This window comes from Drosophila erecta, unplaced genomic scaffold (assembly GCF_003286155.1).
Source record: "Drosophila erecta strain 14021-0224.00,06,07 unplaced genomic scaffold, DereRS2 tig00000055-arrow-pilon, whole genome shotgun sequence".
In the NCBI taxonomy this organism is placed as follows: Eukaryota; Metazoa; Arthropoda; class Insecta; order Diptera; family Drosophilidae; genus Drosophila; species Drosophila erecta.
Window position 1 is genome coordinate 12266766 of NW_020825200.1, and position 15608 is coordinate 12282373.

Genomic DNA, 15608 nt, shown 5'->3' on the forward strand with positions numbered 1-15608 from the left:
CTTGCGCGGAGCAGCACACGCGGCGGGCAAATCAAAGCTGCGTTTGCCTTAAGGAAACGCTCGACGCCAACTGAAAGACACCGAAAAAAAGTGGAAAAAGAAAAAACAAGCAGCGAACGAAAACGGAAAGCGAAACATTCAACGCACCGGAAAGAGGCGAAAGACGAGAGGAAATGCCCGACAGCGCTCTCGCTCACTCTCTCACACACACACACGCGCGCAGGCAGTTGTCCTTTTATAAGCGTGTGTGTAGTGTATGTGTGTGTGTGCGCCTACTAAACGCCGCATGTTTGATGAGCATTTTGTTGTTGGTCCTTTAACGTTAATATTAATGGCGGAATCACATTGTCTGCCGAGCGTGTCTGTGCGACTCCGAACTGCGCCTGTGTTGGTGTGGCGACTGTCGTGTCTGCGCTAGTGTGAGTGCCGCGTCTGTGTGCCTCAGTTTACCAACACGTGCACGCCACATTTAATAAGCGAAAGCCGAAAAACAAGCAGGAAACATGGCGCAAATGTAATATTTGTTGTTAAAATAAAATGACGAAACGGAAAACAAGTTGGAACATAATAAAGCGCCATATTGCCGCTGGCGACTTCTGTACACCCTTTAAATAATATTTGTGGTCTCAGTTGTATAAGTAGTTACTTGATTACATTTCGCTGAGTTACACGTCGAAAATGACAGAGCTCCCCTAGAGTGGCATTTTCCCCAGTTTACCGATTGAAAGGTAATTAAATTTCAGTTAAAGCTTTTGACAAACGTAAATTAGAAGTTCCCTAAAAATTGCGACAAGCAACGTGAGTATCAAGGATCTGGAATCAGGATGCTGAGCAGATTGGGCCGGAGTGGTGGGGCGGGCGTGCGCTCCTACGCCAAGGACATTCGCTTTGGAGCTGAGGCGCGCTGCCTGCTCCTGCAGGGCATGAACGTCCTGGCCAACGCGGTGGCCACCACTCTGGGCCCGAAGGGCAGGAACGTGCTCATCGAACAGCTGCTGATATCGCCGCGGATCACCAAGGATGGCATCACGGTGGCCAACAACGTGCAGCTGGGCAATCGCCGCCAGGATATGGGTGTGCAATTGCTGCGCCAGGCCACCAACAATACCAACAATAAGGTGGGCGATGGCACCACCACGGCCACTATTCTGGCCCGTGGAATAGCCTGCCAGGGAATGCATGTGCTGCGCCAGGGCCAGGTGAACGTTCAACTGCTGCGGGAGGGCATTCTCGAGGGATCGCGGACTGTCTGCGAGGCTCTAGGTGAGATGTCTCAGTCGGTGGATACCATTGGACAGGTGGAAGCGGTGGCGAAGGTGGCCCTGAACGGAGACGAACGGCTGGCGGAGCTGATTGGAGACGTGATTTTGGAGCTGGGCGAAAGCGGCGTCATCCTGCTAAAGGAATCCCATAGTCCCTTTGATGAGGTTAAGATCCAGGAGGGTGTAACCCTCGCCACGGGCTACTGTTCGCCATTCTTTGCCAAACAATCGAATGGCGATACCCTGCAACTGGAGAATTGCATGCTGCTGCTCACACTGGCAGAGATTGATCAAGTGGAACAGATCCTGCCCGCTCTGGAGTTGGCCAGACTGAAAGAACGACCCCTTCTGATCATTGCCAAAAATTTTGGCAGCGATTTGCTAAAGATCTTGGTGCTAAATCATCTGCAAGGTCGTGTTCAGGTCTGTGCAGTGAAGGCCCCAAGCTTCGGTGAGGAGCAGTGCCAAGAAATGGAGGACTTGGCTTTTGCTACGGGCGGCGATCTCCTGGAGGACGCCTCCAGGCTGACGGATCTCAGAGAGGAGGATCTGGGTGAAGTGCTGGAGGTGGTGGTGGACGCCAAGGAAACGCACCTCTTGCAACCGATCAATGTGAACGAGGAGCAGCTGGAGTGCCGCATCCAGCACATTCGTGAGCTGATCGATGAGGCTGTCACCGATGAGGAAGTGGACCGGCTGAAAACGCGACTGGGACGCTTGCAGGGCCACCTGGCCACCATTTTTGTGGGCGGCACCAGTGAACTGGAGGTGAGCGAGCGAAAGGATCGCTTCAATGATGCCCTTCATGCGGTTCGAGTGGCCATCAGTGATGGCGTTGTTCCCGGAGGAGGCACCGCCTATCTACGGTGCATTCCAGCTCTGGAAGGCTTGCCGCCAACTGAGATAGTGGAGCACCAGGTGGGCAGGGAGATTGTGAAGGATGCTCTACGACTACCCTGCTATACAATCGCCCGCAATGCTGGAGTGGACCCCAATGTGGTTCTGCGTCGGGTGTTGGAGAGTAGTGGCAGCTACGGATATGATGCAGCCGCCGGCGAGTTTGACGATCTTGTGCTCCGTGGAATCGTGGATCCCACAAAAGTCATGCAATCTGCCATGACGGCTGCCGCCGGAATTGCCTCCCTTTTGGCCACCACCGAGGTGCTCATCACTAGGCAACCCACAAAATCGAAAATTCCCAACAATCAGGTGACACGCGATCTGGCCAAACTTGTTGGAATGTAGTTAAGATAGTTCATCTTGAGGAAGAATGCACACATTTCGGAAACCTAGGAGAACAATTGTGCAACTGTTACAGAATAGAAAATTTAATATGTTACTAGAATGTTTATTATTTCTCATGCTCATTTTTTTTCAGAATATAAATACATTTCAGAAAGGGTATTCCGTATTAGTATTATTATCAAGCTGATAACTTTTGCAGTGTATTTCCTGATGCCCTACCATTTATGACTTGTTTCCTTGTCGAATCCCTAATTAGAACATATATGAACACGCATGCCACATTCAATATACCCCCTCTTTCGACTCCGGATCCGCCTCCTTGCCATCCACAAACACTCAGTCATAACTTGACGTCCTCCGACTCCGGCTCAACTTGACCTTAACCATTTGCTGCGCTTTGTTCGGGCGCCAATGGACAACAAACAAAATATGAAAGCATTTGTGGCTTGGGTGTGTTTTTTTGGGGGGGAGGAAATGTCAGCGTATTCCTATTTATCAAGATATATGGGCGTTACGTACAGGTTCTATGTGTCGTTTGGGCACGCATATACAGCGTTGTCATTAACGGTGATTAGGGGCGCTTAAGTGCGTCAGTTCGCATCAAGTATACGCCACGATGGACTGGTCAAGTGAAACATCTGTTTACTTAGGAGGTTGACCTTCCCATACAGGCCGAGCATGCATAATTAAACAGCATGGGATATTTTAGGGTCAGTGCCACAAAGGGTCGTTGTTCGTTTTCGCTGGCGACAAAATTGCATTCATCAATAATGCACAGCGGGCCCTCTTAAAAGCCAAATCAATACAATTTCACGGATAAGAAAAATAGGAGTTTGTTTTTTTTCTCTCGAGGTGCCTGAGAACTTTGCAACACTTACGATGTTTCGAACGGTAATCTTATAAAGGAGCTTACTGAGTAGACTTACCTTGACGCGAAGATACAGATACCGATACGGATACGGATACAGATACAGCTAAGCATATACATATAGATAGATGGGCGGTTCGATAGCGGTGCCTGGGCAGACGCCGTGTCTAGCGGTTCTTGAGAAACCGCAGCATTTTCTTTTCCGCCGCCCGATTCTTGGCCTACGCCTCTGTGCAAAATGATATGGGATTGTGCTGGTTGTGATGGCTGTGAAAGAGATGTAGAAAATAGTAATACCCATCGGGATTAGCAAGGGCACTTCCTGCATTCCTATGCCTAGCTCACGTATGCTCCATTTCGTTTTCATTTGTGCTTGCTCCAGTTACAAAATCCAATGGCAAAACAAGCCTGACAAGTTGTCGCCTTTTGTTTTAGCAACGCCACCCGCCCAAAAAGGAAGGAAGCTCACAGGACAACAGCAGTGCGCCCATGTCTGGCACTACAGAAGGTATATATACATGTATATAGATATATATGCCCGATACTCCAACACACCCTCGGCGATTCCGAGGACTTTCCCACTTATTCGGCTTTGTTTTGCCCGTTGTCTGACAACTTCCGACTTTCGCGGTGGCGGCTCATAAATCAAATGACCCGAAATTCTCACCAAAGAAAAATACACAGCAATATGTTAGACTTGTTTTTCTGAAAATTAGAACTACCTTACAGCTTAAACTAATGTAATAGGTTATTATTACACATGTGAAGAAGGATGGCAAAAAAAACAAAAAACTTCTAAATACAACTGCAATTTTTTATTTATTTTAACCTTCACAGTATTACGGTATAAGCAAATATGTGATGACTAGTTAATATAGAGACTTTGCATTGCAATAAAATTAATTAAGCTTTTTTCGAAATATTCTGATTTTAGCTTTCACAAAAAACATATTTTGTTTTGAATGTATTTAAGTTGTGTTTAAAATTCCGTTGGGAAATTAAAAACATAACGGCTGAAATTCCAATAAGAAATCAAATCGAAAAGCAAGCTAAGTTCCGCACCATTTTCATCAAAGTCTCCCACCAGCTAGCCGGGAAATGCTGTTGGTATCTGAAATATACCAGATTGGAGGGTTCTCCAACACCCGTTGTGCGGTCACACAGGCAGTGCTGCAAAACGCATTCGCAGCGAAATCAAAGGTTATTTTCGGTTTGGAGATGTTATTATTTGTTTGATAAGACCAAATGACAAATCTCAGTCCGCTGGTCTACTGGTCGCAGACCAAGCAAACCCTGTTACTGAAAGTGGACCTCAAAGATGCCAAGGTAAGTGGGCTTGCATTTGCATAGCTACAACAGCAGCGAGCGAAGCGAAAAATCAATAATGGTAACTGAAAATGCATTTCAGGGCGCCATCGCGGACTTTTCGCCGGTTTCGGTGAATTTCAGTGCCAACGGGCACGGAGCCCGTGGAGTGAATGCCTACAAGTTCGAGCTGCACTTCTACGCGTTGATCGACGACGAGAATGCCGCCTTCGTGGTCAGCGACAACAAGATCGAGCTGCAGATCCGCAAACTGGAGCCGGAGTGGTGGCCCCGCCTGGTGGCCACTCCTCAGAAGCCACACTGGCTCAAGATCGACTTCGACCGCTGGCGCACCGAGGACGACGGCGAGGTGGAGGAGAAGCCGCGCGATGTGCGCCAGGACTACGAGAAGGAGTACGCCGATCTCCAGAAGCACGAGCTGGGCTACATCAAGGGTTAGAGCGATTGTACGCCATTTGCATTTATTGAGTAATCACAACTCCCGTTCATCCCACAGAGAAAACCAAGAAGGTGTACATGATCTTCTACAACCTGGCCATGTTCGTGGGCTACCTGTATATCATGGTGGTAATGGGAGTACTCTACTACCGCGATGGCGTCGATAGCATTGCCAAAACCTACGCCAATGTGGGCAACGCCTTCAAGTTTATCCAGCTGCTGCAGTATCTGGAGGTGATGCACCCCATGTTCGGCTACACCAAGGGCAGTCCTATGGTGCCGTTCTTCCAGGTGTCCGGACGAAACTTCATCCTGTTTCTCATGATCGACATAGAACCGCGCATGTACGCCAAGCCCGTGGTTTTCTACGTTTTTATAATATGGTCGCTGGTCGAATTGGTGCGGTGAGTGTGCAGCGAGTTAATTGGCATATGGATAAACGTCTTATCAACCAAACTAAACCCCACTAGATATCCCTACTACTTGGCGCAATTGCTTGGCCGCGAGGTGGGCCTGCTCACCTGGCTCAGGTACACCATCTGGATACCGCTCTATCCCATGGGCATCCTGTGCGAGGGCATCATCGTACTACGTAATATTCCCTACATCGAAGAGACGAAGCGGTTTACCGTGGAAATGCCTAATTCCTGGAACATCACCTTTGACATGGTTCTCTTCCTGAAAATATACATAATGCTGCTGATCCTGCCGGGCAGCTACCTAGTTATGTCGCACATGGCCAAGCTCAGGTCCAAAAAGCTCGGAAAGGGACGCGCCAAGCGCCGCCAGCACCTTCACGCCGACTAGTCAACACACTGCCTGCTTTAAGGTAGACGGTTGGCAGTACGACTTCCTATTTTCGATTAGCGTAAGCCCAAAGCCCAAAGAAATATCTACATCCACCACACTTTGAATCATTGACGTTCATTAAAATTTTCTATCATAATGCGAATGTAAGTTGTTTCCATTTCACTCATATTCGAGAAAATAATCTTTTATGTTAAGCCTAGGAGTGTTTAACCATCTAAAATAGTTACATACTTCTAGTGCCATTCTTCGTGGTTTGGCAGTTTTACTCAATATGCATAAGTATAAATTTAAATGAAAACTTGATATTGGCAAACTTTTGGAAGTGTTGGAATAAGTTTATCTGTTCTCAAACTCCTTAGCACTACCTTGGGCTGAGGAAAATGTATCTGATAGTCGAGGCAAATCCAACAACCAAGTGGATTTCATATGATTTTCAACATACCAAAAGACCCCGCGCACTGAGGGTAAGCATCCTGTCAGGCATTGGCTCTTGTGCCTCCTTTCCCGTTTGATGGGTAATCCAATTTGCACACGAGGACGATGCACAACTAGCTGCTGATCCACTTGACCCGGAACTGGCTTTGAATTCCAGCGGAAGCTCACTGGCAGCTCCCAACTTAGTCATTTCTTTAAGCGCGCCTCGCATGCAGGCGTATATTATTTATGGAAAGTATTACGTGGATACCCTTTTGACTATATCCGTATTCCCGTTCTGTTCCGAACATAAATTGAAACTGGGTGGACAGGCAGCCGGTCGAATAGCGTTTGTGGCTTGCTAAGTGAGCGTGCTGACACCTTCTTCACATGACTCCAACTAAGTGGAGCACTAATGGATTTGACGATAGTGCAGCTGGCAGTTGTCACCCGCAGTTGGCGATATTAATGATTCCCGACCGGCCGGCCAATTCGTCCAACAAGCCAGCGAAATTTATCCCCATCAAGTCCCATTTCGCGTGAAATATTCATTGCAATTTGCACATTCGCGCGGCTCGCCTGCACTTTTCTTGTTCGAATTCTTCGATTTTTGTGGCTCCCGTATGGAACTGTGCCGACCCGGGGTTAACGCTCAACTAATCACCGACCGTGGCCAGCCGGCAGCTAATAAACCTCCGGGAGAAAGGCCTGCACACTTGCTGATAAATGGGTTTTTGATTAATGCCGAGTGCGATTGATTTTCGGCCACTGAGCGAAGTGGAGCCAGCGGTTTAGCCGGCCATCGGTGTCTGAAAAATGTGCGGATTTATCCCATCTGACAGCACTCCTCGGGTGGGGGGATGAGGCAGTGCAGCCTTCAGCAGTTGCCTGCATTCATGATTTAACGCCTTCTGTAGTTTTTCACTGGACCTGCGCCCCTGCATTTCGGGCCCCCCTTCGTGGTGGTCATTTATCAACCGCGCCTCTGACCAAGCCGCCCACTGGGCAAGGTCAGGAGCTTAGCCACGCGCCCGAAACCAAAAATATGAACAATTGGCCCAGCGTAAATTGCACGCAATCAAAGATAAGTGCGCCTGGTTGCCAGGCGATGGGGGAAATCCAATACCAACCAGTCAGGCGGCAAGCAAGAGGACAGTGGACATAGAATCTGTTAAGCCAAATAATAGGTGTAAATTAGGAAGTGTGCTCGTATTTAGGAGTATATTACGTATACGCCTACGATACTTACACCAAATAGCTTGCAGCATTTCGAAACATAGATTTAACAAATTATACTCATTTAAGTATAAGTTCTTGGGTTTTCATGGGAAATCATTCTAGAAAATGCAATTTCTACTAAACATGACTTGACTTGGAGCAAAGAGACTTCTTTGTGCTCACATAGCAGAATGGAGTGCAGTCTTGAACCTATTCGCATGCTTGTTTTGTAGGCCATCTGTATCCCAGGGCAATGGTGTGATTTCCTGTCAATATATAATGAGTGCATCGGTTGGCGCGTGGAGGGCAGAGAAACCGAAGAAAAGGAAACCGCACCCGACCAACTCTGCACTTGTTAATGACCTCTTTGTGTCGGACATCGAAATGCATTTCCTGGCCGGGCCACATGGCACGAAAGTGTGCAATAAAACTTCCACTAATTGCAGGACATAACCACAACGGGGTTGGAGCCACATACCGCACAGCAAAGTGCCGAAAGCTTCACTAAGTTTATTGCATTTAAAGAAGCACAACGGGTGCCGGATTTCAAATGTGCGTCAAGGAACTCGCAGTAATTACATGTATAAGCTTATTAACAAATAATTAACTCGAGTGGATTTCTGGCACTTTGTCATTGCCAACTGAGCTGCTGGCTATTACTGAAAATGTTGGGCGCTTATGGGGCATTGAAAAGTAAGCTAAACAATCGGCATACATTGAAAGTGGCGAGAAAGCCGGCAATGAAAGGCAATAAAATGCAATGTAATAAAGCCATGCATAGTACGTGTATGACTGTGGCCAAGTATCAGCAAATACTATATGCCGCATGCATTTGCAATGATTTGTGTGCTCAAATGGCTGGGGACATCGTCGATGGAGCCACCAAAAGCTGACTCAGAGCCAGCAACAATTTAGCATTTTGCATCCGCCTTCGGTTCGAGTTGCTGCTGGTGGCGCCAGGCCAGAAATCCATTGATGGCACACACACCATCCCATCCCAGCCCCTGGTGAGCCACACATCCTTGCTTTATGGCTACTAAGTAGTTCAACGCCAGGGAATCCCGGCTTGAGTTTCTGCCACTGCGAAAGTAAAGTGGGCAACGGTTGGCCTTTGAATCACGTAGCCAAAAGCCCTGGGAACGGGCAGCATCGGTTTTATTATAGTTTTCTTCGCAGCACTCGTGATAAATGAAAAGCAGTGGCGAACAGATGTTTGTGATAACTACCCAGACTCCAGGACTCAACCTTCAGTGTAAGTTTATGAAAAATGAGCACAGATGATTATTCAATGGCGGCTACAAATGTCATCACTTACGAACCTATAGACGGGCACAATGGCAAAGCGAAATATAATGCAACTGAGCATTTATACAATCAAAATTGAAACTCACAGCGAATCACAATGTTGAATTGCAAAAAGATTGAATTTCTGCCTTTCAGTTGGCTTTAAAAAGTAATTTATCGTAGAGCGCAGTTGTTAAAGATAAAGTTGTAGTTTAAGCCCTTTCGCTTATAGATATAATTTAACTTGTATGTTTTTTACTCCTCCAAGATATTTTTTGCAGAAAGGATAGTGCAAATATTTCAATTTTTAAGTTTAGAGACTGAGCGTCATAAATAAGTGTTTTTAGCTCTGTCCCTTGCCCTGTGACCCTCACTCTTTTATTCGACTCGCCCACAAAGTGTTGGCCAGCGGGCCAGCAGGCAATGAATCTTCAAAGACGTCCTGCAACACCACCCAACCACCCACCGCCCACATTGAAGGTGGCTGGTGGGTGGACAAAAGGCCACGCAATCGTGCGGCAGAAAAAGGGCTGACAGTGTATGGCGCGCAAGTTGGCCAAATGTTTTTCTCTGCCCTTTTGGCCATTACATATACTTTCACTTATATCTGGCTGGGAATTGGCTTGGCTCACCACTTTGGGCCGAAACGGCCTGTTTGAGGAAAGGGTTCCAGTGCGCGCCTCAACTGAGCAATGAAGGCCAGCGCAATTACTGAAGTGGATAATTAGAGTTTGAAGAGGAGGCAATGGGGGCTGCTTTGAGCATGTGACTGAATAAATATTTAAGAAAGTTTATTGAACGGACCTCTTTGTGCGTATAAATTGCCAATATTATTGCCACGAATGCCAATGATTATGATGTGGTGACTTTGGCAAACATTAATGTGGTATAAAAGCATACAGCGCTGGCAGAATTAATTTTTAGTCATGCAGAAGAGCAGCAATTCATGTTCATTTATGCACACATCAGCTGTTACAATTCATTTAAGGCTAATAGGCTTTTTATCTCGCCACCCAAAGCACCCGAATGTTTTGAAGTTTAAAATTTAATTAAAATCTCATGCGAAAAATGACACAATCCGGGCAGAATACATTGTTGGAAACAAAAGGAAGCCCCAACAAGGACCAGCTCATCAAAAGCCTAAGCCAGCTGGGATATTTGGGCGAGGGCTCAAACTGTGTCCACTTTGTGGTCCCTCGGTGTATTAAAAATTTACACGAATGAAAAGCTTTTTAAACGTGATTAATTTGATATTCTTTAGAGTTCTGTGTAACTTGCATTATAAAGCAGCTAAGGCATGTGGAAATAATTGTATTTTCAGTGTCTGGCAGTTTCTAACTTGTATATACACTTCTATTGACCTTTCTTAACCAGTCTATGCCATTGGAGGAAAAAAATTCGTATAATACATACGTGTAAGTGTCATAAATTCATCCGAAGCTGCAATAATCACTTAATCATCATTTTAATTGAGCTAATTGATTAATAGGCAATCGAGCGATTGTGTCTTCGATTAATGTTGATGCTAACGGCTGAGTTAATTACCTCGACAATTTATTATTCAACTTAAGGCTCTTGCTATCTCAAAGATGAAAGCAAAATCGAATTTGTCGAAACAAAAGGATTAACTGCCAGTTTGTTCATAGAATGATTTAATTAAGTTTTAGAAACTGTGAATTGATATTTTAATGCTGATATTGTAAATATTGCTTTTAAAATTATTTTGTAAATATATTGTTTCCGAAAAATTGGAACGAAATCGTAGTCATCAGTTTGTTTAAGAATAAGTTAAATTACTTATGTGTACAAGTATGTATCAATACTTTTAAATATTTAAAATAATTTAGAATTTTAAGCAAGGCATGTGGATTAGCTTTTAAGGCGTTGTTAGCTTTTTGCCTCACCACGAGTGAGTATATTCAACTAAAATATCTGCAATTTTATTCAAGCCTCAGATTAGCGGACCCGCATGTTTCTTTTGGCCCTTCAGAACCCTGCGATTGTGCGGCATTGCGTAGTACAACTTGCTCCAGAAGAGCGGATCCCCCCACTTGAGGTAGGTGTTCAGCTTGAGATATGCCCGCAATTCGCTATCGATGCCATTCATGTGCTCCAGTTCCCGGTAGAGGATGATGATGATCCGCTTCCGCTTGTCCTGCAATGTGGCCTGGTAGGCGATGCGGAACTCCATGCGGGCCCACACCGAGTCGATGAAGTGCTGCGACAGCACGATGATCACCCGCTTCGAATCGTCCACGGTGCGCACGATCTGCTCCGGAATGCAGTCGCCCACCAGCCAGTCCCGATCGTGCAAACATAGGCGGAAGGGATGCGGACCGCTCTCCAGCTTGGGCAAGAGCTTGCTGATCAGCTCCTCGTCCTTGTGCGAGTACGAGATGAAGGCGTCGTAGGTCTTGTCCTTGTCCAGCTCCTCCTCGGAGACCCACCACAGACACAGATTGTTGTTGTACAGCCAGATCTTCAGCTCCTGCTGGAACATCAGGTAGAATACGGTGATCAGGCAGATGATGATCACCAGGCCACCGATCACGCAGCTGATTAGCAGCACATATGAAGGACACAGCTCGAAGGCCTCCATCTGCTGGAAGGACTTCCTCTGCTTGGTGCACACAATATCGGCGATGTCCCGCACCCGCTGGGGATTGGTGCGCACGAAGAACAGAAGCTGCAGGGATTCACAGCCACAGGAGATGGGGTTTCCCGACAACGACAGCGTAATAGTGTTCTTCGGCTGCTGCAGAAATAATAGGAACTCGTCGCTGATGGACTGAATCTGATTGCCTCGCACGTCCAGGTGCGTGAGATTCTCGGGCAACTGGTCGCCGGTTCCCAGGGTGGTCAGGTTATTGTCCGACAGGAAGAGGCCACTCACGTTGGCGTAACCCCTGTGCTCGCTCACGCTGGGCAGGCTGGTGAGGCTATTGTTGCCCCCCTTGAGCACCGTGCTCAGCAGCGTGGTGCGCGGCAAATCGGGCAGCTCCGCGAGGCTGGTTCCGCGGCAATCCACGATCAGACTGCCGATGCTCCGCTGCACCCAGCAGATGCACCGGGGATCGCACTGCCACTCCGCCGACTTGTACTGGCAGGTCTCATCATTGGTGCACACCACCGCCTCGTAGTTCATCTGGAGCGTGGCCCCGTAGAACTGGGTTTGCACCATCTCGATGTAGTTCAGACTGACCACATCCTGGAACACACTCGGCGACATTGCGGTCAGCGAGTTCTTGTTCAGACGCAGAACGTTCAGCGAGCTCAATGGGGCGAAAATGGTGCTGCAGGATGGAGGAGAGCGCAGAAGGATTAGATTGGCATTAGTCATGGAGTACCGGGATCCAAGTGGGGCTACCGTAATCTACAACTCCGAAAGAAGTGTTCTAATGCTTTGAATTCGTGGTAAGTACGCTCACAAAATGGTAAAGCCTTTTCAACCAGTTGGAGGTAAAAAAAACACCTACAAAATGTGCTAGCTTACATAAATCTAATGCAATTATTTTTGTAATTCTAACATGTTATTTACAATTTGTTTAAACATATGAAAATCGTTTCTTTTTTAAGTGGTATGCCTTAATAAACATATGAGGCGATTAAAGCGTAAATGTTTGCCACATCGAGTATGCATGAATGTTTAATATACAACCCCTTTTAAAATCCATGTTCTACTTAATTAAATTATTAAAATGTTGCTAAAACAATTAGGAACTACAAATAAAGTCTACAACATAGTGTTAGGAAAGCAAATCAGTATAAAAATTATGTTTTTTATCAAATTGATTGTAAATTTCTATATTACTCATATAATATTATTATCAGTATTATATTAAAAGTGAACATTTTATCATTCTATCAGTCGGAAAAATATCTAATTAATTTCTGTTCGACCACATCTTATCAAACGACAATAAGATTGCCACAGACAAGAAATGCTATAAATAAAATACGTCTTACGTTACTTATGGGTTCTCAGAAAGACAGTGTTTATAAACAAATGGTTTAGAGATTCCGAAAAGGTGCATAAATTACCACTATTAGATGGGGATCAATCAATTAATAATGTTCGGCATACTTTCTGGTGCCAAGCGGCACATTACTGTAATAATAATACTGCAATTAGTATCTGAACGATAGGACCGATAACCCCACTTGTCTGCGAGGGGAGACACAGAACACTCGTTCAGCTATTAACCGTGCCCGGATTGATAAGGGAAACCACAGCGATAAGGCTGAGAAGAGTGCCTTCGATTAATTACTTTGGCTAGAAGCAAGTTCTCCAGTCCGCAGACTATCGCTGGGTGGGCCATCTATTAATCAGCGCAAGCAAGCTTTTCACCCACCTCGACAAGTTAGTCAGTCTATTTTTGGACAGATCCAGCAGGGTTAGATTCCCCAGGCCTTTGAAGACATCCTCGTGCAGAGTGCCGATCGCATTGCAGGATAGGTCCAGGGTCTTTAGATTGACCTGATCCAGGAAAATTAGCCCGGGCAGCTCCGTGAGATCGTCGTTGCCATTCATCTTGATCAGCTGCAGCTTGTTGGTGCCCTTAAACATGGTGCGATTCACACTACTGGTTGCGGACGCCAGTCGCACCTCCTCCAGATTTTTCATGGAACCGAAAAAGTGCGGCTGCAATTGCTTATCGCGTGCATGAGACGGAGCCACGAGGGCGAGACTCAAGTTGCGCAGTTGCTGCAGCTCGCAGAGCAGTGGATTCCCGAATGACACGATGCCCGGACTCTCGATGGTCAGCGTTTTCAGAGTTCCATTCACCGTGGACAGCATTTTCTCCGGCAGCGTGGTCACGTTCACGCTGAGCTGCAGATCCCGCAGGGTGTCGAATCCGTGGAATATGGACTCCTGCAGCATGGGCACTTGGCTGTAGAACTTGAACTTCTTCAGGCCGGAAACGGAGCCAAAGTGCCAGGTGGTAATGTTTCTGGGCTGCGAAGTTTCCATATACCCATCGGCCGAGTTCTGGACATCGCGGGTGACTACCGTTTCCAAGGTTCGGTCGCGGAAAATAATCGCTTTCACTGTCTGCACACCCAAGGCCTCGAGTAAGCCACTCAGGAATTCCTCCGGCCAGAAGATGTACGCATCGAACTCGATCTTCACCAGCGAACTGATGTTGAAGCGCGGCAGCCAATGCAAATCGGTGCAGGAGTAGTAGCTCATGTATAGCGAGGCTCCCGGCTCGGAAACCTCCAGCAGCATGGCATACTCATCCGGACAGTGGAACCGCACCACATTCGCCTCGGCGGCACAAGTGCACTGTGGACTAAGGCCCAAGCAAAAGGTGGGCAGTGGAATGATCTGGCCCGTGGCGGCACGGAGCACCAGGAGGGCTAGAAAGAGCCACGCTACCGGCAAATAGCTTAACATGTCGCGGACACTTCACTTGGCCGTTTCTTGGCATTTAGCAATTATGATTATTTGGGTTTCTGGTTTCGCGACGAGCTGGAATTGCGACGTGGATATGTGGACACAACAAATGTTCGGCGTTGACTGAATCACAGCTGTTTGGGGTCCCCGCCAATCAGCCAACTCGCTTATCAGGCCAAGCCAATTGGCCTGCAGACGGCTTTCTATTTTTTTCTGTGGTTTCTTATCACGACCTCTATCGCAGTTGAGAGCGCCATTGACATGGCCGAAATGTGAGGCGCCTTTATCAAAATAGAGATGGCAGACGGCAATCACTCGACGATTTTCACCCTTGGATAGTATCTTAATTATGGGTCGCAAGGTTCAAGACCATTGTAAAATGGTTTGGTAAAAAAACGAGGGTAGTTTTCCCAAAATGGACTTTGTACTTTAAAAATATAAAAAAATGTATTACTAAAGCTCCGCCGATTTCGTGCAGATACCCATCACTGGCACTATCATGGGTATTTGGCACCACATGAATCATTTCAATACAACTAAGTCGACATTCATCTTAATTTCCAAGACACATAAATTTAACGATAACGTATTTTTAATACCATACTTTGGCTATCTGGCGGAATTTATTTATGCCCAAATGTCATAATGTTAATAGCACGCTCATGTTCGTTGTTTCTGCATTTCGTATCCGCCGATAAGAAGTGTTTATACATTTTTGTATTTCGTAGTGACAACTTTCAGCGGCAACTTTCAAGTGTTTGCACGTTCACAGAAAACAATCTTCGTGAGTCAGCGAACAAAAAAAGATTTTGGGTATATTCTATCTTAGTGGCATAGTTTCGGGCTCTTTATGTTCTTAATTTACAGAACTATATCCCAAACTAATCAGTTTCTAGAATTGATACTCTTAGAAGCGTAACCCGCTAATATCCTTTATTCGGGATATTAGTCGTGGGGCCTTAACAGGAAAATAAATAACTCATGGGTATTAAACTGTTTTCATCCATTAAAGAAGGTGCCCGCTATGAATATTCGATGAGAGGACCCAATATTTCGCCCTAAGCCGCGCCTTGAACTGTCACGCATGGAACATATCCTGACACATCCTGACAGGTGTGTGGCATGCCACGCGGAGCTTATCGAGCCTCGACATCTGGAGAGTCGGCCAGACGCTCAAAAATAAATAAGGGCTGTGCTGGGCCAAGTCAATCACTTCAATCGCTGCGTCGAAGGATGCGGCCTTGAACGCGCCAAGGACAACCCGTCATTATGGACTTTGGCCCATTGTCGAGTTGCCAAAAGTTGCTGCGCTCAAGTTGAGCCGTCTTCATTATAAGTTGCTCAT

At 46.5% G+C, this 15608-nt stretch overlaps 3 protein-coding genes across 3 annotated transcripts; 2 read left to right on the forward strand and 1 right to left on the reverse strand.

The window, feature by feature from the left end:
• Positions 1–664: 664 nt before the first annotated feature.
• Positions 665–2611, forward strand: LOC6541646 (heat shock protein 60A). Its single transcript, XM_026978603.1, has 2 exons — positions 665–728; positions 795–2611. Exon 2 carries the CDS (start codon positions 825–827, stop codon positions 2505–2507), a length of 1683 nt encoding a protein of 560 aa, XP_026834404.1. The 5' UTR covers positions 665–728; positions 795–824; the 3' UTR covers positions 2508–2611.
• A 1909-nt stretch (positions 2612–4520) lies between these two features.
• On the forward strand, positions 4521–6252 carry LOC6543322 (very-long-chain (3R)-3-hydroxyacyl-CoA dehydratase 3). Its single transcript, XM_001969580.3, has 4 exons — positions 4521–4701; positions 4784–5135; positions 5198–5543; positions 5610–6252. Exons 1-4 carry the CDS (start codon positions 4621–4623, stop codon positions 5944–5946), a joined length of 1116 nt encoding a protein of 371 aa, XP_001969616.1. The 5' UTR covers positions 4521–4620; the 3' UTR covers positions 5947–6252.
• A 4523-nt stretch (positions 6253–10775) lies between these two features.
• Positions 10776–14263, reverse strand: LOC6541833 (protein toll). Its single transcript, XM_001969581.3, has 2 exons — positions 13218–14263; positions 10776–12158 (listed from the first exon to the last, which is right to left on the reverse strand). Exons 1-2 carry the CDS (start codon positions 14261–14263, stop codon positions 10817–10819), a joined length of 2388 nt encoding a protein of 795 aa, XP_001969617.1. The 3' UTR covers positions 10776–10816.
• Positions 14264–15608: the final 1345 nt, after the last annotated feature.

Excerpts from the sequence above, each read along its gene's own strand:
- LOC6543322 (XM_001969580.3), top strand. The coding sequence starts at position 4,621 with ATGACAAATCTCAGTCCGCTGGTCTACTGGTCGCAGACCAAGCAAACC. Across the intron at positions 5,136-5,197 it reads CGAGCTGGGCTACATCAAGG|AGAAAACCAAGAAGGTGTAC; the intron begins GTTAGAGCGATT and ends TTCATCCCACAG. Across the intron at positions 5,544-5,609 it reads TCGCTGGTCGAATTGGTGCG|ATATCCCTACTACTTGGCGC; the intron begins GTGAGTGTGCAG and ends AAACCCCACTAG.
- LOC6541646 (XM_026978603.1), top strand. The coding sequence starts at position 825 with ATGCTGAGCAGATTGGGCCGGAGTGGTGGGGCGGGCGTGCGCTCCTAC.
- LOC6541833 (XM_001969581.3), bottom strand. The coding sequence starts at position 14,263 with ATGTTAAGCTATTTGCCGGTAGCGTGGCTCTTTCTAGCCCTCCTGGTG. Across the intron at positions 12,159-13,217 it reads AGACTGACTAACTTGTCGAG|CACCATTTTCGCCCCATTGA; the intron begins GTGGGTGAAAAG and ends TCCATCCTGCAG.